At 40.4% G+C, this 27990-nt stretch overlaps 2 protein-coding genes and 2 long non-coding RNA genes across 5 annotated transcripts; 1 reads left to right on the forward strand and 3 right to left on the reverse strand.

The window, feature by feature from the left end:
* Positions 1 to 2437: 2437 nt before the first annotated feature.
* LOC116721623 (complement factor H-like) lies at positions 2438 to 8273 on the reverse strand. Its single transcript, XM_032565494.1, has 6 exons — positions 7678 to 8273; positions 3777 to 3815; positions 3429 to 3593; positions 3180 to 3344; positions 2902 to 2927; positions 2438 to 2735 (listed from the first exon to the last, which is right to left on the reverse strand). Exons 1-6 carry the CDS (start codon positions 7931 to 7933, stop codon positions 2724 to 2726), a joined length of 663 nt encoding a protein of 220 aa, XP_032421385.1. The 5' UTR covers positions 7934 to 8273; the 3' UTR covers positions 2438 to 2723.
* Positions 8274 to 10953: 2680 nt separating this feature from the next.
* LOC116721640 (uncharacterized) lies at positions 10954 to 12680 on the forward strand. 2 transcript variants are annotated; one of them, XR_004339635.1, is made up of 4 exons: positions 10954 to 11131; positions 11739 to 11916; positions 12013 to 12469; positions 12566 to 12680. It is a non-coding gene; the product is annotated as an uncharacterized LOC116721640 (long non-coding RNA). The 2 variants fall into 2 exon arrangements; XR_004339634.1 differs by lacking the exon at positions 10954 to 11131 and having other exon boundaries at positions 11681 to 11916.
* Positions 12681 to 13350: 670 nt separating this feature from the next.
* LOC116721622 (complement factor H-like) lies at positions 13351 to 18848 on the reverse strand. The gene is made up of 7 exons (XM_032565493.1): positions 18267 to 18848; positions 17629 to 18193; positions 14655 to 14693; positions 14307 to 14471; positions 14058 to 14222; positions 13779 to 13804; positions 13351 to 13613 (listed from the first exon to the last, which is right to left on the reverse strand). The coding sequence occupies exons 2-7, from the start codon at positions 17882 to 17884 to the stop codon at positions 13602 to 13604; spliced, it is 663 nt and encodes a 220-aa protein (XP_032421384.1). The 5' UTR covers positions 17885 to 18193; positions 18267 to 18848; the 3' UTR covers positions 13351 to 13601.
* Positions 18849 to 21020: 2172 nt separating this feature from the next.
* LOC116721637 (uncharacterized) lies at positions 21021 to 27876 on the reverse strand. Its single transcript, XR_004339631.1, has 5 exons — positions 27595 to 27876; positions 27219 to 27410; positions 21793 to 21957; positions 21342 to 21367; positions 21021 to 21227 (listed from the first exon to the last, which is right to left on the reverse strand). It is a non-coding gene; the product is annotated as an uncharacterized LOC116721637 (long non-coding RNA).
* Between the last annotated feature and the right edge of the window lie 114 nt (positions 27877 to 27990).

Genomic DNA, 27990 nt, shown 5'->3' on the forward strand with positions numbered 1-27990 from the left:
AAATAAATCGATAAGAAAATGAAAAAAGCTCTATCTGTGTTACTTGTTTCATTCTCATAGAAGAACTGCAGTGCTGGTCACTGATCGAACACAGTGTAGCAATGGAAAAGATCTTCCATTGCTTAAAAATGCTGCTTTGTGTGGCCATCTTGGACTCTTTAATACAGGTGTGTTGCTACAGGCCAGACGACGGGCAGAAGATTTGATACAAAGAGTTTGTGGAACATGTCAAAGTCTCAGGAATGTACTCATCAAAAGTGATGTGTTTAGCATTTTAGGTTAAAGATAAAAAATGTTTTGATCACATCCATTCAAAAGTGAGAGATTTCACTTTTTGTTCCATGCTGCACAGCATTCTGAGGGAAACCAAGACTTTACAGGAGGCACTGTGATGTCACAGTGTCACACTCTAATGTAATGTCTGATGTCACACTGACATGAGAGTGCGACACGGCGATGTCACAGTGTCTCTGTGATGTCACAGTGTCTTTGTGATGTCACAGTGTCTTTGTGATGTCACAGTGTCTCTGTGATGTCACAGTGTCTCTGTGATGTCACAGTGTCTCTGTGATGTCACAGCGTCTCTGTGATGTCACAGCGTCTCTGTGATGTCACAGTGTCTCTGTGATGTCACAGCGTCTCTGTGATGTCACAGTGTCTTTGTGATGTCACAGTGTCTCTGTGATGTCACTGCGTCTCTGTGACGTCACAGTCTCACACACTGATGTCACGGTGTCACACTCTGATGTCACAGTTCCAATAATTTGAACATAAACCTCAGTTGCTAAGCAGTGAAAATAACAATGCATAAACTGCTGAAATACATGCATTTCTCTTTACATTACTGTAAAGTAACAGTTCTCTTCTGCCACCAGGGCTTTAGGGTTCAAGAGATTCCCAACTTGACTCTGAATGCATCCGAATTGCTGATGAACAACCTCAATGCCCTCTAAAGCAGGCTCCACTGCGCTGTTTGAGAAACCTTCCAGAAGCGCCACCCTGGAAATTCAAATGTATTGTACTTTGCGGATGGGAAAAAAACAGTTAACCAAAGTAAGAGGCTAATTGGCAATTTGATCATTTTAGAAGGAATAAATTTCTCTTCATGTTCTTCTGACTTTTTGATTCTCTGTCACTCAACTCAGGTAGGAGAGCCAAAGACAGAGATAGCACGTGTGACTTGATGACCCAATCCAAGGAAGGCTTTTAGTGTAACGGGTAAAAACAAATCTGGAACATATTGCCAAATTAGGACTTCCTACGTGGCATTGAAGAAATTGAACATATCCAGCTATACTTAATCACAATATTGGCGTAGGCAATTTGGTGCAAAAACCAGGAAAACCTTCATTACTTTGGAAACGCATCATTTTGTGAAAGCCATTGTAATAACTAAACTAAACATTTATTTAAGCTACTAAAACTTAGCTTAAAGGAACTGTCCAGGAAAACAGAGTGCTTGTACGCGAAAGACCAAAGTACAAAGATATGTTTATGCTGCTGTATTTAAAATAAATGAATACAATTTATGTCTGTTTGTCTTTCAGGTCCAGAAGGAGGCGTTAACAATCGTAGTGCACAACAGGCGACGGCGCCATCCGAAGACGTAATTGACTTTTTGACAATCCCAGTTGCTTCTTCTGCCATTTGTTCGTTCATTTCGGGCCTTTGTCTCAGCTGGCTCTGTGCTTGTGTCCTGCAGATAGACGAGTTCTACAGTCTGACACAGAATCCTCGAGGCTTGTGTGTGATCATCAGCAACGAGGACTTCATGGGCTCTAAATACAAAAAACGTCTTGGAAGCAAAATGGACAACGGTAGGATTTTCTAGTTTTTAAATAACTTTTGGTCCTGATTCACCTATTTATATTAAGTTTGATGTGTTGCATTTAAGCCAGGATGAATTTGTCATTTGTTGTGATTTTATTGTTTGTTTTTTATGGAGTAGTCTGTAAAAAGTAGAATTAAGAAAAAAAAAAAAAATATATATATATATATATGTATATATATATATATACAGTATATATACATGTATATACTATATATATACAACACTTAAAGCCACAGGTGAGTCTAAAATTTATGTAAATATGACAAACACCAAACAAACTAATTTTAGCATGAATACATGTTGGTATGTATTGGTTAATATTTTCTGTTCAATCTCTTTTCGTCTCTTAAAAAATCGTTTTCTAACACTCCTTAAGTAGGCCCCTGGAAACGGTTTGTTAGTGACCTACCAGTCTGTAAGTCAGCCATTAGTTTACACATAAAAACATATGTCTTATTGTAATACCCACATGGCAGATTATCACATTAAATATCTCGCCAATCCCCAACAACCCGCCTCCCGTTCCCTCGTTAGCCCCACCCACATCGGGCGGCTACAAATGTCCCAAATTCTCCTAAAAACTTGACAGGTGTGGTCAAGAATGACTCCTGTTAAAGTCGAAATGTTTTATTAAGTAGCTGTTGCAGGCAACAGAGACGAAGTCAGACAGAGGTTTTTTACAATTCTCTGTATGAAACGCACAACTATAGAAATGCTACTGGAACAATCTAAATACAGAACATGCTATACTGTGGTAGAACAGCATGAAAATATCCAGCCTGGCTGTTGGCAACGCATTCAATCTCAAGTTGTTTCAAATGGGTTCATGTTTCCATTTGTTCTCAGTCCATCAGCTCAGCCCAAGAGAGCCAGATCTTTTCCCGATGGTGCCTCAGCATAGACCCTGGTTACAGTCAAGACATAAAAAAAAAAAAAAAAACTGCTTTAGATGTTTATACAAATAGATACACAAAAAATAACACAACTTTAACAGGGGTACTTTGAAATGCCTGAAATATTAAGAGCATGTGAGCAACAAAAACATCTTTAGGTAACACACAAATACTCACAACGTTTATCTTGCTCCAGTTGCAACCTGAAAAAAAACAAGCAAAAAAAAACATTTAAATTTCTATACTTTGTCATTTCAATGTCTGCTTCTACTGTGGCCAACTTTAGCCCTGCTGAGCCAGTGTCCTGCATGTTTCCCTGCAGAGGCCTTTCAATAAACCAGCCCTTCAATTCTGACGTGTCTAACATCTAAACAAACGCTGGCTTGCAAAAGTATTCATACCCCTTGAACTGTTCCAGATTTTGTCACATTATAACCACAAACACTGATACTTACATCTGGATACAGTGAGATTCCCATCAATGCACCGAACCACAGCGTAATTTTTAAACGTCCATTTATCAACACATCTCGGGTACTCTGTGTCCCCATTTCTGATAAACGTATTGCCAGAATTTATAAGGTCAGAATACTCTGTAGTGTTCAGAAAACAGAAATCCTCTGCAAAAAAGAAAAAGAAGAAAACACTTTTCTTTACGTCTGTTTTTTTTTAATGAAACAGTTTCAGTGTTGTTTTCCTTCTACCTTTACATTTGGGGACTTCGGACCACGTGCCACCTCTGTGACACACCACAGTGTCAGGACCCACTAACTTGTAAAAGTTCTGACACGTGTATTTCAAAGAACGTTGCTGCTCCTGTGGCTCAGGAAGCCCGTTTGGAACATGAGGGATCTCTCCACAATTATCGACTGAAAAGGAGGAACAGAGTTTCATAAAACTGTTTAAGTCGAGTTCCTTAGTTCATCTCATACTTTCTTTTCTCAAACAAATCAACTCTAATTCATTAACTCTTAAGAAATGCATAGTTTAGTTTGGTTACATTCTAGATAAATACATGAAATATTAATGAAGAAATCAATGTGCTTATTTACTGGATACAGTGTCCTTTGATCCGGGTCCGGCAGTAGGTGCTGGAACAAACAGAGCAGAGGCAGATTCATCTTGTTATTTGTTGTAAAGCTGGTGAGACACTGACTTAATCATAATCATATTCACAAATATAGACCTCCTGCATGTTACAGTTTACATGAGGAAATTCTGTGTGGCAAGAGGAGAAAACTATAAATATATCGCTGCACTTGACTTTACTATAGCTAGCTCGCTGACGCTGTCTCTTACTCTGCAATTGTGGAGTCACAATGTCTGGGATCATGAGCGCCCCCTGCCATGAGGCAAGAGAACTGCCTGCCTCACCTCGACTGTTCTCTGCCGTTTCTGATCGCTCCTCAGCACACGAAACTCGTTACACACACAGTTGGTGACAAAAACCACTGTACATTATATACATAGGCTAAATTATGGAAAATCAGTTCATATATTAAATGTTTCTTAACCATTTTATTGGCGAAAGGAGAAGCATGGTCTCATTGAATGGCAGCCAGCTCAGTTAGTGAGAGGTTGATCAATCCCAGGTGAGGTTCAGCTCGCTGCTGCCTCACCGGCTTCACTTCTGAGCATATGAATAGGAATATGCTAAAATTCTGCGATTTAAAAGACAAAATAATCAGAATTGGTTAAGCTAAATGAAAAATAGGTACTCATAGTACAAACTACCGGGTGAAAAAAGCAATACAAATTATTTCATCATTATATATTATTTTCCCATTATGACAGGTAAAGCTCTGCCTCACCCACCTCCTCTGAGCGCACGTCACTGACATACATATACATACATACATATATGTAGGAATAAAATAATTAAATTGAGAGTACAGTGGCAACTACGGAGCCCTCTAGGGGACATGGGGATTTTTTTTCTTTTGCGTTATCTCGCAATACTGTACTGATCAGTCATTCAGCATAATTGAATACTGTAAGCCTTTCTTACGGTGGCCGCCGTACTTTCTGCTTTAATAGAAGGTTATGTGAGGTTTTTCCATGAATGTTAATATCTCGTTGTGAAATATCTGAAGTTTTACATCTTTCTTTAGGATAGAAAGGCACCACAAACCTACGATATAAACAGAAACTTTCCGTAAGTAGGAAAGAAATAAAAATACATCCAAACTATTTCTACTATTTCTGAGTTATTATTGTGGTGGGATGGTGTTCCACCCTCCCAACTATGTGCACCAGGTGTATCAAGTAGCGTGCAGTTGATTGGTGGGCGGGGCAAATAGCTTTATAGCTGAGCAGGCCGCTGCGAGGTGTGTGTCTTTGTTTCCTCTACTACATGACGGCTGCCCAAGTGGCTGGTGTGCTTGATCCGCTCATCTGAATTGTAAGTGCCATTTTGTACCATCTGGCTGGGATTGTGGTTAGGTTTTGCTGCTATACCTGCCGTGCGTTTCTGCAGCGTTGCTCGGCTGGCGTTAGCGGCTGCAGCTGGAGGTTGTTGCGGCGTGCGGCTTCCATCTAGCCCTCGCTTGCTGATCCGCTCTCTCCCTGGGTCGGCTGTGCTACTACTGCTGGGTAAGCTACCTGTTTAGATTTTAATTTACTTTACTTGAATCCACGGGTTTTCTAATGCGTTTTTTTGGTTTAGGATTGTTTGGAGTTGCAGCGCTTGGACGCTCTGCTGTCTTGTCTTGTTGTTTGTTTGGGCCGCTCTGAAGGCAACCTGTTGCTGATTGGACAGGCTGAGCGAGCGGGGCAGGACTCCTCTGGCCCATTTGAAGGGCACTGAAATTGGACGACGACGATTTGTTCCACCGTTTAAAGTGTTTGTGTTTTTCCTTTTACAGTTTGTTTGCTTATTATTGAACTTACTAATGAGTTTGCTTTTTTGTTTTGATTTACTAATTTGTTTTCTTTGGCATTACATGTTTTGTTTGTTCATTTATTTTTTTTTGGAATACTTCAAGTTGTCACTTTTTATTTCACATGATCCCTTTTCATTTCCAGGGACAGAGTAGTGGGCCCGAAGCCTTGTTTTTAAAAAGAAATGTTTTAAATGAAATTGTTTAAATAAAATATTGTGAACTATTCTGTGTTCCGGTGCATCTTGTTTTAAAAAGAACCCCCCTGCCGGGTCACATTATCGCGGGTAATAAATCATCTGACAGTTTTAATTGTGTCTCTGTTGTGTTTGTAGTCTGAATGGTTTAAAGAGCTGCTTCCAGTTCCATCTCAACCTTAACAGACATAAACATGCAGGAAATAAATCGATTTTCAATCAGTTTTTTGCACCAAACAGTTAATAATAAACAAGTTTTCACTGAGGCTCTGTAAGAGCCATATGAATGAAATAAGTAATTACTGATATGACAGGAGCAGGCGGCTTTGACACTGGGGTGGTGGGTGTGTCGATGTGGGCGTGGCTGTCATCAAGTATGAATGGGAAGGATACTGGCTTTGTGTGTATGAGGAAGCGGTGAGCAGGTTGGTCAGTCCTTGCAAAGTTTGGAGCATGATGATCAAAATGGAATAAATCAATAATTGTGACAGATCAAAGAAGTGGTTTGGAGTTGATTGATACACGGACAGATGAGATTCCCCGAGTTAACCCCGTGCGGCCCTATTCCATCATTATTTTGTCGTGTTTTTAATAATAAAAGGTGTTTATTATTAAGTCTTTGGTGCAAAAAAAAAAAAAACTGATTGAAAGTCGATTTATTTCCTGCATGTTTATGTCTGTTAAGGTTGAGATGGAACTGAAAGCAGCTCTTTAAACCATTCAGACTACGAACACAACAGAGACACAATTAAAACAGATGATTTATTACCCGCGATAATAACTCAGAAATAGTCCAAATAGTTTGGATGTATTTTTATTTCTTTCCTACTTACGGAAAGTTTCTGTTTATATCGTAGGTTTGTGGTGCCTTTCCATCCTAAAGAAAGATATTAAACTTCAAATATTCCACAACGAGATATTAACATTCATGGAAAAACCTCACATAACCTTGTATTAAAGCAGAAAGTACGGCGGCCACCGTGAGAAAGGCTTACAGTATTCAATTATGCCGCAAAACTGATCAGTACAGTATTGCGAGGGAACGCAAAATAATTTTTTCCTCATGTCCCCTAGAGGGCTCCGTAGGCAACAAACTTCATACTGTGATAGTAACTTTTTATTTATTTATTTTTAATCATTTTGCTCTTTATTGAGACGACCAAGACTGTTGAAATGAGGAGTGGATAAAGAAATGTATTGTTTATTGAAATAAATGCCAATAAATTCTGCTTCCGATTTCATTTAAATTATTTCAGTGATTGCATATTAATAATAGCATAACAATAGGAACAAGTCATTGGCATTTCGGGTATCAGAAATCCGGTCATTTTATACAACAGAACATCTGCAGGAACATCTTTACTGAAGCCTGTTTTGCAATGAGGATTAGACAACTGGGTTTACTAGATGTAATTAAAGAAGACTGAATATAAACAAACTCAACACTTTTTAGAGCTTTTTTTTTTCACAATAAGGTTTAAAGACATTGTCTCCTTTTCCATCTACATCACATGTGTCAAACTCCAGTCCTCAAGGGCAGCTGTCCTGCAGTTTTTAGATGTGCCACAGGTACAAAACACTGGAATGAAATGGCTTCATTACCTCCTCCTTGTGTAGATCAGTTCTCCAGAGCCTTAATGACCTAATTATTCTATTCAGGTGGTGCAGCAGAGGCACATCTACAAGTTGCAGGACGTCGGCCCTTGAGGACTGGAGTTTGACACCCCTGATCTACATAACAGTTACACACTACATTGTCTTGGTTAGGAAACAAAAACACATTGTAGTTTGTGATTTTAACTGGACAAAATGTTAAAATGTTTGGGTTATAAATATTCTTGGCAGGTTCTGTATATGTCTGAATGCTCTCCACCTACCACATGTTGGGACGTCTGTCCAAACTCCAGCTCTACAGAAGACAGATTTCTTGGTGGCTCCTTCCTTTGTTGTATATCCATCCTTACACTGATACACCACTTCTGTGTCTTGAGTAAATACATCCTGAAAATCCTGATTAATTATGGTGGCATTGGATATTCTTGGAGGCTCGCGGCAGACAGTACGATTTTCTGTAAAGAAGAAAATTAAACACATAAGCTTTTTGAGTAAAATATCAAAAGTCACAGATTCCATTTCAAAGAAGCACAAGAAGATGAGAAACCTGACCAAGGTTCTGTTTACTGCTCAGTTTTAAAGTAAAATGCATAAAAGTATTTGAAGAAAATCTTTTCAGTGGATAAAGGAAACACTTACTAATACAGACTGGGATACCAAACCATAAACCATTGACACATGTGCTTGTTCCCCACCAGCCTCTTCCTTCTGCTTTGTATCCATCATTGCAGGAATAACTGATCTTTGTTCCATGAGGATATGATTCCTGCACCGGGAGAAGAAAACCTGCATCCAGGCTCGGAGCGCTGCAAGGCTGTGGACCTTGAGCTGATCGTCCACAACAGACAAAAATCAGACACAACTTCAGGAATACGCCATATCAGATGTTCATTATACTTACCTTGCAGTAGTCCAGGAACCCAAAGCAGAAGAACAAATTCAAGACACCTCATCCCCATGTTATCAGGAATCAAAATCACCCAGAGAATGAAGAGTCAGGGACCAAGCTCAGTTATTTATTACTGAACATTTCTCTGGAATAAGAAGTGAAGAAAGGTCAAATGTACTTCAAAGCATAACTTTCACTGTGGCAAACAAACCAGATCAGCAAAAAATCTATCAGAATGTTTACTGCCCGTATGTGAAGCTGGTTTCCTGGACGGCTGTGATCAGAGGTCAGGATTGAGCAAACATCAAACATGTGGAAAATATGTGGAAAGTTTAATTTCATTGACTTCAGTGAACTCTTACTTGTTATATGCATTGATTGTGACTCTAATTCTGGTGGAAACTTCAACATCCATGTTTACAACTCCAAAGACAAAGGGGCAAAAAAGCTGTGATAGACCTCAAAACTTTGGTTTGACTCAACATGTTGAAGAGGCAACCCCCCCCTCCCCCACACACACACACACACACCACACACACACACACACCCACACACACCCCCACACACAAGGACACACTCTGAATTTGATTACCAGTAATGCTGTGAATTTGATTACCAGTAATGCTGTGGATCATCCCAAGGTCTCTGTAATAATGTTGCCCTGTCTGATCATTTCTCTGTTGTCTTTGAAAGTATATCTGTTGACTCACTTAGCAGAAGTCATTACAACATGTTTACAGACAACACAGCAAAAACGTTTGCTTAAATTTACTCTTCCTCCTCCCTTTTATCATTTTCATTCTAAAATTTCACACATCATTTATTCCATGTCTCCAGTTAAAGTGAAGAAATCTTTGTGTGGAACTGCTCTGCTGGTAAAATGTGAAAGAAACCCTTTGATTAAAGGGCCGAATGTAGGTGGCGTAAAACTCAACTTCACTTTTATTGTGAAATCAACAAAGAAAGTATTTATCACCCAACACTAAAATATGCAAAGGAAACGTTCTTTGTGGAAATCAAATACTTCATCAATGTTGGTGCCGTGTCCGCCACAGTGGTCAGGCTCACACACCCTCCTCTGACCGTACCGCCTAAACGCCAACGAACAAAAAACAAACATAAGGTGTGAGGAGACAGGTGACTGAGGCTGCAGCCGTGGGAGGTGCTGGCTTTTGTTAAATGTGGAAAAAAAAAAAAAAACACTAGGAAAGTGGAGGAAGAAAAATCATACGAGGACACAGAGTGAGAATTAAAACTAAAAAACACCTGTGATGGAAAAATTACATTAAGGTCACATCTGCTAGTCATGTTATATGAAATGCTTGTGAACTCTCACCAAAAGAACTATTTGGGTTACATGTAGAAGGTTGGAAGTTGTTTCTACAGCTGCATCAGAACCAGACTGTCTCACCCCTTGTTGTTAATTCTTTATCTTTGGTATAAAACTCATGTGTTGTCTCTGCCTGACAGAGCTTTTCACCCAGACCTGCTTCATTACTGATTGTCCTACAAGCTCTCTGTATTGTGCACAATATATGAATAAACCTGATTGAGTGATTTCACCTGAACAGTGCTTGGAAATAGTATGTTTTCCACGACACACCTGAGCACAAAAAGCAACATACAGACATCACAACATAAAAATTGGATGGGTGAGGATGGAGTGGAGGGTTATAGCTTTGTGCATGTGTGTGTATGCATATGTGCGTTTGTGTGGTCCGTAAACACTGACTTAGATAGACTCTCCCAAGTGATGGAGTGTACGTATATATGTATGTACAACACTTAAAGCCACAGGTGAGTCTAAAATTTATGTAAATATGACAAACACCAAACAAACTAATTTTAGCATGAATACATGTTGGTATGTATTAGTTAATATTTTCTGTTCAATCTCTTTTCGTCTCTTATAAAATCGTTTTCTAACACTCCTTAAGTAGGCCCCTGGAAACAGTTTGTTAGTGACCTACCAGTCTGTAAGTCAGCCATTAGTTTACACATAAAAACACATGTCTTAAAGAAAAGTAGTAGATGTCAGGGACGAAGTAAAATAACAGGTTTTAAGCTATGCATTAATTTGCAAAATGGCGGCCAGAACCCGACCTGCCGTTTGCTGACCCTGAACATAGTTGGTGACCCCTTGTAACATTTTAGCCAGTTAGCACAAAGAAAGCAGGAAGCCAGCCATAATCCAGTCCAGAAATATCAACCTTAAAATGTTTCCAGTCTTCCTGGTTTGGAGCAACCTTGGTCTTCTTTACTGTGTTTTGGTGTTGTGTTGCTACGTTTGTACAAATCGGGTTGCATAATTTTTTTATTTGTTTTCTTTTTCTTGTTTTCTTCACAGCCCGAAGAGAGATGACATACTCATCGTCTTAACGCGTGTGAACAGGAAGGTCAACAACCATTGTTTGATACCTAGTAGGCAGATGCCAGAGCCCAAATACACTCTCACCAAGAGGCTCGTCTTGAGATTTGTTTGAACTGTCTGGAACCGTGCCTACGTATTAAATGATCTGATGTGCGCTGGACTCTAGTTTAAAAGTGTGTCTGGATATGAGTCTTTGGGTTTCTGGATGGTTCTGTATGATAGGTGAATTTTTGCATTTTGGTCAATCAAACATAAAAGTTGTCATAGAATCACATATTTTGAAATTGATGAAATAAATCGATAAGAAAATGAAAAAAGGTCTATCTGTGTTACTTGTTTCATTCTCATAGAAGAACTGCAGTGCTGGTCACTGATCGAACACAATGTAGCAATGGAAAAGATCTTCCATTGCTTAAAAATGCTGCTTTGTGTGGCCATCTTGGACTCTTTAATACAGGTGTGTTGCTACAGGCCAGACGACGGGCAGAAGATTTGATACAAAGAGTTTGTGGAACATGTCAAAGTCTCAGGAATGTACTCATCAAAAGTGATGTGTTTAGCATTTTAGGTTAAAGATAAAAAATGTTTTGATCACATCCATTCAAAAGTGAGAGATTTCACTTTTTGTTCCATGATGCACAGCATTCTGAGGGAAACCAAGACTTTACAGGAGGTACTGTGATGTCACAGTGTCACACTCTAATGTAATGTCTGATGTCACACTGTCACACTGACATCAGAGTGCGACACTGCGATGTCACAGTGTCTCTGTGATGTCACAGTGTCTGTGATGTCACAGTGTCTCTGTGATGTCACAGTGTCTTTGTGATGTCAGTGTCTCTGTGATGTCACAGTGTCTTTGTGATGTCACAGTGTCTTTGTGATGTCACAGCGTCTCTGTGATGTCACAGCGTCTCTGTGACGTCACAGTCGCATGTCACAGTTCCAATAATTTGAACATAAACCTCAGTTGCTAAGCAGTGAGAATAACAATGCATAAACTGCTGAAATACCTGCATTTCTCTTTACATTACTGTAAAGTAACAGTTCTCTTCTGCCACCAGGGCTTTAGGGTTCAAGAGATTCCCAACTTGACTCTGAATGCATCCGAATTGCTGATGAACAACCTCAATGCCCTCTAAAGCAGGCTCCACTGCGCTGTTTGAGAAACCTTCCAGAAGCGCCACCCTGGAAATTCAAATGTATTGTACTTTGCGGATGGGAAAAAAACAGTTAACCAAAGTAAGGGGCTAATTGGCAATTTGATCATTTTAGAAGGAATAAATTTCTCTTCATGTTCTTCTGACTTTTTGATTCTCTGTCACTCAACTCAGGTAGGAGAGCCAAAGACAGAGATAGCACGTGTGACTTGATGACCCAATCCAAGGAAGGCTTTTAGTGTAACGGGTAAAAACAAATCCGGAACATATTGCCAAATTAGGACTTCCTACGTGGCATTGAAGAAATTGAACATATCCAGCTATACTTAATCACAATATTGGCGTAGGCAATTTGGTGCAAAAACCAGGAAAACCTTCATTACTTTGGAAACGCATCATTTTGTGAAAGCCATTGTAATAACTAAACTAAACATTTATTTAAGCTACTAAAACTTAGCTTAAAGGAACTGTCCAGGAAAACAGAGTGCTTGTATGCGAAAGACCAAAGTACAAAGATATGTTTATGCTGCTGTATTTAAAATAAATGAATACAATTTATGTCTGTTTGTCTTTCAGGTCCAGAAGGAGGCGTTAACAATCGTAGTGCACAACAGGCGACGGCGCCATCCGAAGACGTAATTGACTTTTTGACAATCCGAGTTGCTTCTTCTGCCATTTGTTCGTTCATTTCGGGCCTTTGTCTCAGCTGGCTCTGTGCTTGTGTCCTGCAGATAGACGAGTTCTACAGTCTGACACAGAATCCTCGAGGCTTGTGTGTGATCATCAGCAACGAGGACTTCATGGGCTCTAAATACAAAAAACGTCTTGGAAGCAAAATGGACAACGGTAGGTTTTTCTAGTTTTTAAATAACTTTCGGTCCTGATTCACCTATTTATATTAAGTTTGATGTGTTGCATTTAAGCCAGGATGAATTTGTCATTTGTTGTGATTTTATTGTTTGTTTTTTATGGAGTAGTCTGTAAAAAGTAGAATTAAGAAAAAAAAAATATATATATATATATATATATATACAGTATATATACAGTATATATACATGTATATACTATATATATATATATATATATATATATACAACACTTAAAGCCACAGTTGAGTCTAAAATTTATGTAAATATGACAAACACCAAACAAACTAATTTCAGCATGAATACATGTTGGCATGTATTGGTTAATATTTTCTGTTCAATCTCTTTTCGTCTCTTAAAAAATCGTTTTCTAACACTCCTTAAGTAGGCCCCTGGAAACGGTTTGTTAGTGACCTACCAGTCTGTAAGTCAGCCATTAGTTTACACATAAAAACATATGTCTTAATGTAATACCCACATGGCAGATTATCACATTAAATATCTCGCCAATCCCCAACAACCCGCCTCCCGTTCCCTCGTTAGCCCCACCCACATCGGGCGGCTACAAATGTCCCAAATTCTCCTAAAAACTTGACAGGTGTGGTCAAGAATGACTCCTGTTAAAGTCGAAATGTTTTATTAAGTAGCAGTTGCAGGCAACAGAGACGAAGTCAGACAGAGGTTTTTTACAATTCTCTGTATGAAACGCACAACTATAGAAATGCTACTGGAACAATCTAAATACAGAACATGCTATACTGTGGTAGAACAGAATGAAAATATCCAGCCTGGCCGTTGGCAACGCATTCAATCTCAAGTTGTTTCAAATGGGTTCATGTTTCCATTTGTTCTCAGTCCATCAGCTCAGCCCAAGAGAGCCAGATCTTTTCCCGATGGTGCCTCAGCATACACCCTGGTTACAGTAAAGACATAAAAAACAAAAAAAAACTGCTTTAGATGTTTTTACAAATAGATACACAAAAAATAACACAACTTTAACAGGGGTACTTTGAAATGCCTGAAATATTAAGAGCATGTGAGCAACAAAAACATCTTTAGGTAACACACAAATACTCACAGCGTTTATCTTGGTCCAGGTGCAACCTGAAAAAAAACAAACAAAAAAAAAACATTTAAATTTCTATACTTTGTCATTTCAATGTCTGCTTCTACTGTGGCCAACTTTAGCCCTGCTGAGCCAGTGTCCTGCATGTTTCCCTGCAGAGGCCTTTCAATAAACCAGCCCTTCAATTCTGACGTGTTGAACATCTAAACAAACGCTGGCTTGCAAAAGTATTCATACTCCTTGAACTGTTCCAGGTTTTGCCACGTTATAACCACAAACACTGATACTTACATCTGGATACAGTGAGATTCCCATCAATGCACCGAACCACAGCGTAATTTTTAAACATCCATTTATCAACACATCTTGGGTACTCTGTGTCCCCATTTCTGATAAACGTATTGCCAGAATTTGTAAGGTCAGGATACTTTGTAGTGTCCAGAAAACAGAAGTCCTCTGCAAAAAAGAAAAAGAAGAAAACACTTTTCTTTACGTCTGTTTTTTTTTAATGAAACAGTTTCAGTGTTGTTTTCCTTCTACCTTTACATGTGGGGACTTCGGACCACGTGCCACCTCTGTGACACACCACAGTGTCAGGACCCACTAACTTGTAAAAGTTCTGACACGTGTATTTCAAAGAACGTTGCTGCTCCTGTGGCTCAGGAAGCCCGTTTGGAACATGAGGGATCTCTCCACAATTATCGACTGAAAAGGAGGAACAGAGTTTCATAAAACTGTTTAAGTCGAGTTCCTTAGTTCATCTCATACTTTCTTTTCTCAAACAAATCAACTCTAATTCATTAACTCTTAAGAAATGCATAGTTTAGTTTGGTTACATTCTAGATAAATACATGAAATATTAATGAAGAAATCAATGTGCTTATTTACTGGATACAGTGTCCTTTGATCCGGGTCCGGCAGTAGGTGCTGGAACAAACAGAGCAGAGGCAGATTCATCTTGTTATTTGTTGTAAAGCTGGTGAGGCACTGACTTAATCATAATCATATTCACAAATATAGACCTCCTGCATGTTACAGTTTACATGAGGAAATTCTGTGTGGTAAGAGGAGAAAACTATAAATATATCGCTGCACTTGACTTTACTATAGCTAGCTCGCTGATGCTGTCTCTTACTCTGCAATTGTGGAGTCACAATGTCTGGGATCATGAGCGCCCCCTGCCATGAGGCAAGAGAACTGCCTGCCTCACCTCGACTGTTCTCTGCCGTTTCTGATCGCTCCTCAGCACACGAAACTCGTTACACACACAGTTGGTGACAAAAACCACTGTACATTATATACATAGGCTAAATTATGGAAAATCAGTTCATATATTAAATGTTTCTTAACCATTTTATTGGCGAAAGGAGAAGCATGGTCTCATTGAATGGCAGCCAGCTCAGTTAGTGAGAGGTTGATCAATCCCAGGTGAGGTTCAGCTCGCTGCTGCCTCACCGGCTTCACTTCTGAGCATATGAATAGGAATATGCTAAAATTCAGCGATTTAAAAGACAAAATAATCAGAATCAGTTAAGCTAAATGAAAAATAGGTACTCATAGTACAAACTACAGGGTGAAAAAAGCAATACAAATTATTTCATCATTATATATTATTTTCCCATTATGACAGGTAAAGCTCTGCCTCACCCACCTCCTCTGAGCGCACGTCACTGACATACATATACATACATACATACATACATGTAGGAATAAAATAATTAAATTGAGAGTACAGTGGCAACTACGGAGCCCTCTAGGGGACATGGGGATTTTTTTTCTTTTGCGTTATCTCGCAATACTGTACTGATCAGTCATTCAGCATAATTGAATACTGTAAGCCTTTCTTACGGTGGCCGCCGTACTTTATGCTTTAATATAAGGTTATGTGAGGTTTTTCCATGAATGTTAATATCTCGTTGTGAAATATCTGAAGTTTTACATCTTTCTTTAGGATAGAAAGGCACCACAAACCTACGATATAAACAGAAACTTTCCGTAAGTAGGAAAGAAATAAAAATACATCCAAACTATTTCTACTATTTCTGAGTTATTATCGCGGGTAATAAATCATCTGACAGTTTTAATTGTGTCTCTGTTGTGTTCGTAGTCTGAATGGTTTAAAGAGCTGCTTTCAGTTCCATCTCAACCTTAACAGACATAAACATGCAGGAAATAAATCGATTTTCAATCAGTTTTTTGCACCAAACAGTTAATAATAATAAACAAGTTTTCACTGAGGCTCTGTAAGAGCCATATGAATGAAATAAGTAATTACTGATATGACAGGAGCAGGCGGCTTTGACACTGGGGTGGTGGGTGTGTCGATGTGGGCGTGGCTGTCATCAAGTATGAATGGGAAGGATACTGGCTTTGTGTGTATGAGGAAGCGGTGAGCAGGTTGGTCAGTCCTTGCAAAGTTTGGAGCATGATGATCAAAATGGAATAAATCGATAATTGTGACAGATCAAAGAAGTGGTTTGGAGTTGATTGATACACGGACAGATGAGATTCCCCGAGTTAACCCCGTGCGGCCCTATACCATCATTAGTTTGTCGTGTTTTTAATAATAAAAGGTGTTTATTATTATTAAGTCTTTGGTGCAAAAAAAAAAAAAAACTGATTGAAAATCGATTTATTTACTGCATGTTTATGTCTGTTAAGGTTGAGATGGAACTGAAAGCAGCTCTTTAAACCATTCAGACTACGAACACAACAGAGACACAATTAAAACTGTCAGATGATTTATTACCCGCGATAATAACTCAGAAATAGTCCAAATAGTTTGGATGCATTTTTATTTCTTTCCTACTTACGGAAAGTTTCTGTTCATATCGTAGGTTTGTGGTGCCTTTCCATCCTAAAGAAAGATATAAAACTTCAAATATTTCACAACGAGATATTAACATTCATGGAAAAACCTCACATAACCTTGTATTAAAGCAGAAAGTACGGCGGCCACCGTGAGAAAGGTTTACAGTATTCAATTATGCCGCAAAACTGATCAGTACAGTATTGCAAGGGAACGCAATATAATTTTTTCCTCATGTCCCCTAGAGGGCTCCGTAGGCAACAAACTTCATACTGTGTGATAGTAACTTTTTATTTATTTATTTATTTTTAATCATTTTGCTCTTTATTGAGACGACCAAGACTGTTGAAATGAGGAGTGGATAAAGAAATGTATTGTTTATTGAAATAAATGCCAATAAATTCTGCTTCCAATTTCACTTAGATTATTTCAGTGATAGTATATTAATAATAGCATAACAATAGGAACAAGTCATTGGCATTTAGGGTATCAGAAATCAGGTCATTTTATACAACAGAACATCTGCAGGAACATCTTTACTGAAGCCTGTTTTGCAATGAGGATTAGACAACTGGGTTTACTAGATTTAATTAAAGAAGATTGAATGCAAACAAACTCAACACTTTTTAAATCTTTTTTTTTCACAATAAGGTTTAAAGACATTGTCTCCATTTCCATCTACATCACATGTGTCAAACTCCAGTCCTCAAGGGCAGCTGTCCTGCAGTTTTTAGATGTGCCACAGGTACAAAGCACTGGAATGAAATGGCTTAATGACCTCCTCCTTGTGTAGATCAGTTCTCCAGAGCCTTAATGACCTAATTATTCTATTCAGGTGGTGCAGCAGAGGCACATCTACAAGTTGCAGGACGTCGGCCCTTGAGGACTGGAGTTTGACACCCCTGATCTACATAACAGTTACACACTACATTGTCTTGGTTAGGAAACAAAAACACATTGTAGTTTGTGATTTTAACTGGACAAAATGTTAAAATGTTTGGGTTATAAATATTCTTGGCAGGTTCTGTATATGTCTGAATGCTCTCCACCTACCACATGTTGGGACGTCTGTCCAAACTCCAGCTCTACAGAAGACAGATTTCTTGGTGGCTCCTTCCTTTGTTGTATATCCATCCTTACACTGATACACCACTTCTGTGTCTTGAGTAAATACATCCTGAAAATCCTGATTAATTATGGTGGCATTGGATATTCTTGGAGGCTCGCGGCAGACAGTACGATTTTCTGTAAAGAAGAAAATTAAACACATAAGCTTTTTGAGTAAAATATCAAAAGTCACAGATTCCATTTCAAAGAAGCACAAGAAGATGAGAAACCTGACCAAGGTTCTGTTTACTGCTCAGTTTTAAAGTAAAATGCATAAAAGTATTTGAAGAAAATCTTTTCAGTGGATAAAGGAAACACTTACTAATACAGACTGGGATACCAAACCATAAACCATTGACACATGTGCTTGTTCCCCACCAGCCTCTTCCTTCTGCTTTGTATCCATCATTGCAGGAATAACTGATCTTTGTTCCATGAGGATATGATTCCTGCACCGGGAGAAGAAAACCTGCATCCAGGCTCGGAGCGCTGCAAGGCTGTGGACCTTGAGCTGATCGTCCACAACAGACAAAAATCAGACACAACTTCAGGAATACGCCATATCAGATGTTCATTATACTTACCTTGCAGCAGTCCAGGAACCCAAAGCAGAAGAACTAATTCAAGACACCTCATCCCCATGTTATCAGGAATCAAAATCACCCAGAGAATGAAGAGTCAGGGACCAAGCTCAGTTATTTATTACTGAACATTTCTCTGGAATAAGAAGTGAAGAAAGGTCAAATGTACTTCAAAGCATAACTTTCACTGTGGCAAACAAACCAGATCAGCAAAAAATCTATCAGAATGTTTACTGCCCGTATGTGAAGCTGGTTTCCTGGACGGCTGTGATCAGAGGTCAGGATTGAGCAAACATCAAACATGTGGAAAATATGTGGAAAGTTTAATTTCATTGACTTCAGTGAACTCTTACTTGTTATATGCATTGATTGTGACTCTCTAATTCTGGTGGAAACTTCAACATCCATGTTAACAACTCCAAAGACAAAGGGGCAAAAAAGCTGTGATAGACCTCAAAACTTTGGTTTGACTCAACATGTTGAAGAGGCAACACACACACACACCACACACACACACACACACACACGCAGTTATCTTTGCGGGGACTTTCCATTGACTTCCATTCATTTCTACAGCCTAAGCCTTACCTTTACTCTTATCCTAACTCTAACCATTACATACCTAACCCAAACCAAAACTCAATTCATACCTTTGTCCTAAATCTGACCCCTGACCCAAAAACAGCGTCTCCCCTTGTGGGGACAGAAGCCTGGTCCCCACAAGGAGCAGTGTGTCCCCACAATGTAGTATATGTCAGGAAAATGGTCCCCATTAGGTATTAGAAACAAACGCACACACACACACACACGCACACACACCCCCACACACAAGGACACACTCTGAATTTGATTACCAGTAATGCTGTGAATTTGATTACCAGTAATGCTGTGGATCATCCCAAGGTCTCTGTAATAATGTTGCCCTGTCTGATCATTTCTCTGTTGTCTTTGAAAGTATATCTGTTGACTCACTTAGCAGAAGTCATTACAACATGTTTACAGACAACACAGCAAAAACGTTTGCTTAAATTTACTCTTCCTCCTCCCTTTTATCATTTTCATTCTAAAATTTCACACATCATTTATTCCATGTCTCCAGTTAAAGTGAAGAAATCTTTGTGTGGAACTGCTCTGCTGGTAAAATGTGAAAGAAACCCTTTGATTAAAGGGCCGAATGTAGGTGGCGTAAAACTCAACTTCACTTTTATTGTGAAATCAACAAAGAAAGTATTTATCACCCAACACTAAAATATGCAAAGGAAACGTTCTTTGTGGAAATCAAACACTTCATCAATGTTGGTGCCGTGTCCGCCACAGTGGTCAGGCTCACACACCCTCCTCTGACCGTACCGCCTAAACGCCAACGAACAAAAAACAAACATAAGGTGTGAGGAGACAGGTGACTGAGGCTGCAGCCGTGGGAGGTGCTGGCTTTTGTTAAATGTGGAAGAAAAAACAAAAAACACTAGGAAAGTGGAGGAAGAAAAATCATACGAGGACACAGAGTGAGAATTAAAACTAAAAAACACCTGTGATGGAAAAATTACATTAAGGTCACATCTGCTAGTCATGTTATATGAAATGCTTGTGAACTCTCACCAAAAGAACTATTTGGGTTACATGTAGAAGGTTGGAAGTTGTTTTCTACAGCTGCATCAGAACCAGACTGTCTCACCCCTTGTTGTTAATTCTTTATCTTTGGTATAAAACTCATGTGTTGTCTCTGCCTGACAGAGCTTTTCACCCAGACCTGCTTCATTACTGATTGTCCTACAAGCTCTCTGTATTGTGCACAATATATGAATAAACCTGGTTGAGTGATTTCACCTGAACAGTGCTTGGAAATAGTATGTTTTCCACGACACACCTGAGCACAAAAAGCAACATACAGACATCACAACATAAAAATTGGATGGGTGAGGATGGAGTGGAGGTGTTATAGATGTGTGTTTGTGTGTTCCGTAAACACTGACTTAGATAGACTCTCCCAAGTGATGGAGTGTTCATCATCCTCAGCAGAGTCTGATTCAGGTCCATAGATGTCCTGTGGGGAGGCAACGGGCAGAGGGAGCAGAGCATCCTGTTCCTGAAACATCCAGGAGAAACTGAGCCGGCCAGCCTTCCAAGGCCGCCACAGGGGGCGACAGATCAGATAACAACAATTATTTTGGTCAACTCTGTCTATTTCCATCTCCCTTAAAGTTTCACTGGTAAATCTCAATGGTGACTCTATAACAGCCAAACCCCTCTACAGTGGCATGTTGCACATAGTGCATACTCATTTTTCCCGCCACAGCAGTCATATTTAGAAATCTTAGTTATTGTAGCCTTTTTATTTTCGCAGTCTGCCAATAAACATGTGACGAGGTTTAATTGCTGTGATATTGATCTTATAGAGACCATCAGTGAAACTTTAACCTCTTTAACAGCAGCGCTGGATATTGTTCATATTTATGTTACTCATAAACTGTTCTTGTGAGCAAAACTAACCAGGAAAATGTATTCAGTCAGTCCATTAAACCGGGACCGTCAGTGGATTTGAATTCCTTGAAAACTTAACTGGACTTTCACTTTAGAGGTTAAATCATCGCCCGGAGAAAGTTGGGCGGCTCAGTGGCTCCGCTCTGCAGAGAGCCTGATCAGGGTTACAGGATCGGCTCCAGCTTCCATGAACAGCACCAGATTTCACACACGATAAGAGTCCAAAATCCTTTTTAACACGGTGTGAGGGAGAACAAAACAAAGGATGCCCTGAAGTCCTGTCGAAATATTTTATTTTAGACAAAGTCAAGCATTTTATATTTACTGTCAACCAACAATCAACAGAATTTAACTCAAAAAAGAAAAAGTTTCCTTCCAGGTGTTTCTGTCAGAAATATCTCTGATGTCACTTCATTCTCTGCTTGCAGTGGATGAATCCAAAGCCAGGAAATGTTATGGCGTTATGGAAAATCTGCAAAGATTCTAATAAGAAGACACAACAAATAAACTGAATTTAGGAATGATTAACATTTCAGCAGACAAACTGTCTAAGAGTGATGTGATTATTGGAGAGATGTGTCCAAAAATAAAACTTACTCGATTAATTTCGGTGATGTGGCAACCTAGAAATAAACACACAGAGGTCATTTATAAATGTTGGATTTTTTGAGGTGCCAATAAATTCATAAAAACATTGATGATTGTGTTTTTTTGAATTTCACATAAAAATGAATAAGGAAATGAGTCATTTTAAAAATGTTTGTAAATTAAAAAACAACTGCTTTATTAAAACTTCTTTAAGTTTTAATAAAGCTTTATTAAAACTTCTCTTGGTTTCATGTTGTTGTTTTTAGATCAAGTGAATCAACGAATTGCCAAGTCAACTTCGTTCCTGAAACTAGATTGAAATTGAATTTAAAATTTAGAGCAATGTTTTACTTTGGTTTTCCTGTTTAAAGCCTTTTAACTAAAACAAATTACATCCTGCCTGTTAGACATCGTAAATTACCTGGAAACAAAATAAATTTCTATATCACATGTTACTCACACTTGGTTGCTTCTATTCTTCCATTAGAGCACCTAGCAAACATCGAGTAATCCTGCCACAGTGTACAATCAATCTCCTTTGTCTCTCCATCCTTTATGCTGATCTGTGAAGTTTCGCCAATATTCAGTCCTTGCAGATCCAACACACAGGCTGAAGCGGCAGGATCTTTAAAGAATCAAAAGATCAAACTGTTTAGAAAAAAATATATGAACAAAATATCACATTTTATTCACATATCTGAACAAAATCAGAACTAGATGGTTAGTTGTGGCCCTGAGTCATGATTACAACAGACTAAACCAAAAAAAGTCAAACAGCATGTCGCTGTTACAATATCCTGACTGATGATTTATTTTGACTCTAGGAACATTTTCCAGGAAGTAGTATGATGTATATAAACTAGATTTGGGGCCTGATTGCTAGTTTGTAGTTATATGTACAAAATGTAGTTGGAGTTGTAATAACTACAAGCCAGCAGACTCTACATTGTTCCTCTTTACATTCCCCCATCAGCTGATGCAGCGGTGGCCTGTGACGTCATCTGCTCTACCGCAGCCAAACTCCAGACTCAACACCCGGACGCCGTCATGGTCATCACAGGTGACTTTAACCATGCCTCATTGGACAAAATTCTACACAACTTCCAGCAGTATGTTGACTGTCCCACCAGGGAAAACAAAATGCTGGATCTCCTGTATGCTAATGCCAAAGATGCATACAGCGCCACAGCCCTGCCCCCCTTGGCAGGTCGGACCACATCTTGGTAAGGATGACCCCCAAGTATGTCCCTCGAGTGAGTAGGCAGCCTGTGCGCATCAGGATGGTGAGGAGGTGGACACAGGAGGCAGCTGAGGCACTGCAGAACTGCTTTGGGTCAACAGACTGGGATGTGCTCTGTGGGCCTCATGGGGAGGACATCGACAACATGTCTGACTGCATCACGGACTACAACAGATTCTGTGAGGACACTGTCATGCCAGCCCGGACCGTGCGCTGCTTCTCCAACAACAAACCCTGGATTACCAGTGACCTGAAGGCACTTCTAAACAAAAAGAAGATGACTTTCAGGTCTGGAGATAAGGAGGAGCAGAGGAGAGTCCAGCGTGAACTCAGAGAGACACTGAGGACATGTGTGAGAGATGTGTGGAAAGGAATGAAGCACATCGCTGGGATGAAGGGGAAGGACACACAGACATCTGGGAGCCTGGATAGAGCAAACCAGTTTAACCAGTTTTTCAACAGGTTTAGCTCACCTCCTGCTACTCCCATACCACCACCATCCCCCCACACATCCACACTGCCCCAAGTTGTTCAACCCACCTACCGGCATTCTCCAGCACACCACCTCTCCTTCAGCCCCCCATTCCCCCCCCCTGCCCCCCCCATCTCCACTGCAGACAACAACACCTACCCCCAGCTAACGGTGACTACAGGCCAGGTTAAGAGACAGTTGGAGCAATTACACCAGGGGAAGGCTGCAGGACCTGATGGCATTACAACACGGATCCTGAAGACCTGCTCCGGCCAGCTGGCCCCTGTACTGGCACACATGTACAACCTGAGCTTGAGGCTGGAGAGAGTCCCGCTGCAGTGGAAGACATCACATGTGGTTCCTGTTCCCAAGAAGCCAAGGCCATCCGACCCAGAGGACTACAGACCAGTCGCTCTCACATCTCATGTGATGAAGGTCATGGAGAGACTGGTCCTGGCCCAGCTGAGGCCTCGGGTGAGGACGTTTCTAGAGCCCCTGCAATTTGCCTACCAGCCCCACTTAGGAGTTGATGATGCCGTCATCTTCCTGCTGCAACGAGCACTGTCGCACCTGGATGGTGGAGGAGACACTGTGAGAATCACATTCTTTGATTTCTCCAGTGCCTTCAACACCATCCAGCCTCTGTTACTGGGTGAGAAGCTGCGGAGGATGGGTGTCAACGACTCAGTGATCTCCTGGGTTACTGACTACTTGACAGGCAGGCCACAGTGTGTCCGTCTGGGCAGTGTCCTGTCTGATGTGGTGGTCAGTGACGTAGGAGCTCCACAGGGAACTGTGCTTTCTCCCTTTCTCTTCACCCTGTACACCACTGATTTCCAGTACAACTCTGAGTCATGTCACCTACAGAAGTTTTCTGATGACTCAGCGGTTGTCGGGTGTATAGGGGATGGAGGGGAGGGGGAGTACAGGACACTGGTGGACAGCTTTGTGGAGTGGTCTGAGCAGAATCACCTGAGGCTCAACATTAGTAAGACCAGAGAGATGGTGATTGACTTCAGAAGGAAGAAGACATCTTTACGATTATTAATAAGTGATTGGTGTGGTAAGAGGAGAAAACTATAAATATATCGCTGCACTTGACTTTACTGTATGGCAGGGGTGTCAAACTCCAGTCCTCAAGAGCCAGTGTCCTGCAGTTTTTAGATCTGCCGCAGGTACAAAACACTGGAATGAAATGGCTTCATTACCTCCTCCTTGTGTAGATCAGTTCTCCAGAGCCTTAATGACCTAATTATTCTATTCAGGTGTGGTGCAGCAGAGGCACATCTAAAAGTTGCAGTGCAGTGGCCCTCCAGGACTGGAGTTTGACACCAGTCAAAGGTTTGACACCTTTGACTGGTGTAGCAGGATGAAGCCTGCCCCAAGGGTAAGGACACCTGGCACCTAATTAGCTCAGTGGGTGTGAGTATAAAGGCAGATTCTCTCACCTGCTTTCTTCATACCTGCATTTGGTCACACTTCAGTGGGAAGGTCGCTTGGTTAACTTGCAGTGGTCGAAACTCTAAAATCAGTAAGTAATGTTTCTCCTTCTGTACAAGACCGCAATTTTAGTTGGTTAATTCAAATTGTTTAAATTTAGAAGCTGCCTGAAGTCTCCTGTTGATACTGGGATGCGGGTGTAATTTACCCTGCCCAGTTCATCTTGGCAACGTAAAATGGGTATGTGATTCTTTTGTTGCGCTGCACCCATGCAGTTCAATAACACAAAATGACAATTATTTATATATAGAACGTACCGGCAAGTGGATCCTCCTGCTGTTGGGCCGTTAGGGCTTTCTGGTTGAGGTGGAGTCAGCCAGCTCTGGTAGGTGACAATGGCTTCCTCTACCTTCTGCCATTTTTTCTACAAATCACCTATTAATCTATGCCTTCATTTCAGACATGGCGGCTGCAGCTCGCCGGAGACCCTGCTGCTTTGTTTTTGCTTTGCTTTTGCATTATCCTATTCTGTGTGGCCTCAGGCTTTGCTGCTTTTAACGGCTGTGGTTTTTTAGATTACTTAATTAAAACATTGATTTTAATGACTGGATACATCGGAGGTTAGGGGTAACCTCATTTTAGCATCCCATGTCTAAATTGTAGTGTCTTTCTTTCTTTTTTGTATTTGCTTTGTTTAACCCCACTCTTTTGTCTCCAGGCTGAGAGCTGAAGGCGGTGGGGGGGCATCCAGAGGAACTGGATCTTTGTGCTGTGCGAGTGACCGGTGTTGGGATTTCTTCACGATCGAGTGTGTGTTCACAAGTGCTTGGGGTGATTTATTTTGATTTATTAATTTGTTTTAGGAACCAGTTCCGACATTTGGACTGCCCTCCCCCTGCTGGTAGGCCCAAGTACTGTGCACTTCCCTTCCTATTGTGGTTGTTGCTCCTCTCGAGTTTAATTAAAGGCTTAACTCAGTTCTTCGTTTCTACAGCTATTTATTGTGGACACGTCTTACAACGTCCCAAAAATGCCGTCAGAACTAAAAACAAAAGGTAACACAAACCCAAATCAGTTCACAATAAACTGAGCACCCACATAAACAAAAGATACAAATAAACAAAACCGTACCTCAATAGACGCACTGACTCCAGAGGAACAAAGCTTCAGCTTCTTGAGCTTGAATGCCCCACGCGGCTCCAAGTGCGCCAGCCAACGCTTCCCCGAGCAACACATGGTCCGCGGAACAAAACAAAAGGTCCCCCCACATTTGAAAGTACACTCAGCCGGACCCAACGATCACCAACACAAATTCACCAAAACTACCACACACACCAAACCCAATGTTCAATATCAAATAAACTTCAACCACTGCCACCCCAAACCAAACAATAAACCAGATGCAGTTGTCCCGACAGCAGCTACAATGGTTCTTTGAATTTTACTGGGGGTTTTTTTAAACATGGAACAATAAAATGAATTTTGTGGTGGAATGAAGTCTCGTTCTCATTGGTTACGTACCTTACCTATTTCCTTGGGCGCAATTCCCAAGGTGGCGCTGTGACACCCTCTGGTTACCCTGCTTTGAAGGGCAGAGTAACAGCTTCATACCCTCATGCTGCCACAATCGTATGGCTAGCTCGCTGATACTGTCTCTTACTCTGTAGTTGTGGAGTCACAGTGTCTGGGATCATGAGCACCCCCTGCCATGAGACAAGAGAACTGCCTGCCTCACCTCGAATCTGTTCTCTGCTGTTTCTGAGCGCTCCTCAGCACAAGAAACACGTTACACACAGAGAGACAAAAAACACTGTACATTATATACATTAGCTAAATTACGGAAAAACGGTTCATATATTGTTTTTTTTTAACCACTCTATTGGCGGCGTACAGACAGGATGAACATGCTCCCATAGAATGGCAGTTACCAAGAGGTTGATCAATCCCAGGTGAGGCTCAGCTCGCTGCTGCCTCACCGGCTTTGCTACTGAGCATATTGTTAACGGGGCCCGCGGATGGATTGTAAAGGTGCAGGATAATAAGCTCTCCAGGAGGGAATAATGTTAATCCTTCTTTAATGAAGATAACCGGACAGGAGTACAGCTGGGTGGTTTATGTGCTCTAACGCCGATGCAGACGAACTTTATATGTCCACACCAGAGTCAGCGAGCATCCAACAGAAAAAGCAGTCCCACCACCAAAACATTCCCATGGAACACACACCCACTGCATGCAGAGTTCCGTTAACGAGATAAATGCACAGTGACGCACCTAAATCGACCTAGCAAGCATGGAAAATAGTGCTGGCATAAGCAGAAACATACAGTACATGTACTACAATATGAATGCGACATTGCTAAAATTCAGCTATTTTGAAGAAAAAAATAATCAGAATTGATTAAGCTAAACGAAAAATAGGTACTTTATAGTACAAACTACAGGGTGAAAATAGCAATATAAATTATTTTATCATATTTTTCCATGATGACAGGTGAGGCTCTGCCTCACCCGCCTCCCCTGACCGCACGTCACTGACATACATATACATATATATATATACAGTATATGTAGGAATTTTTAAGAGGTTTAAAGACATTGTCTCCATTTACATCTACATAACAGTTACACACTACATTGTCTTGGTTAGGAAACAAAAACACATTGTAGTTTGTGAATATTTGGGTTATAAATATTCTTGGCAGGTTCTGTATATGTCTGAAAGTTCTCCACCTACCACATGTTGGGACGTCTGTCCAAACTCCAGCTCTACAGAAGACAGATTTCTTGGTGGCTCCTTCCTTTGTTGTATATCCATCCTTACACTGATACACCACTTCTGTGTCTTGAGTAAATAAGTCCTGAAAATCCTGATTAATTATGGCGGCATTGGAAATTCTTGGAGGCTCGCGGCAGGTAGGAGGATTTACTGTAAAGGAGAAAATTAAACACATAAGCTTTTTGAGTAAAATATCAAAAGTCCCAGATTCCATTTCAAAGAAGCACAAGAAGATGAGAAACCTGACCAAGGTTCTGTTTATTGCTCAGTTTTAAAGTAAAATGCATAAAAGTATTTGAAGAAAATCTTTTCAGTGGAAAAATGTAACACTTACTAATACAGACTGGGATACCAAACCATAAACCATTGAAACATGTGCTTGTTCCCCACCAGCCTCTTCCTTCTGCTTTGTATCCATCATTGCAGGAATAACTGATCTTTGTTCCATGAGGATATGATTCCTGCACCGAGAGAAGAAAACCTGCATCCAGGCTTGGAGCGCTGCAAGGCTGTGGACCTTGAGCTGATCGTCCACAACAGACAAAAATCAGACACAACTTCAGGAATACGCCATATCAGATGTTCATTATACTTACCTTGCAGTAGTCCAGGAACCCAAAGCAGAAGAACAAATTCAAGACACCTCATCCCCATGTTATCAGGAATCAAAATCACCCAGAGAATGAAGAGTCAGGGACCAAGCTCAGTTATTTATTACTGAACATTTCTC

Source organism: Xiphophorus hellerii, chromosome 6 (genome assembly GCF_003331165.1).
Source record: "Xiphophorus hellerii strain 12219 chromosome 6, Xiphophorus_hellerii-4.1, whole genome shotgun sequence".
In the NCBI taxonomy this organism is placed as follows: domain Eukaryota; kingdom Metazoa; phylum Chordata; class Actinopteri; order Cyprinodontiformes; family Poeciliidae; genus Xiphophorus; species Xiphophorus hellerii.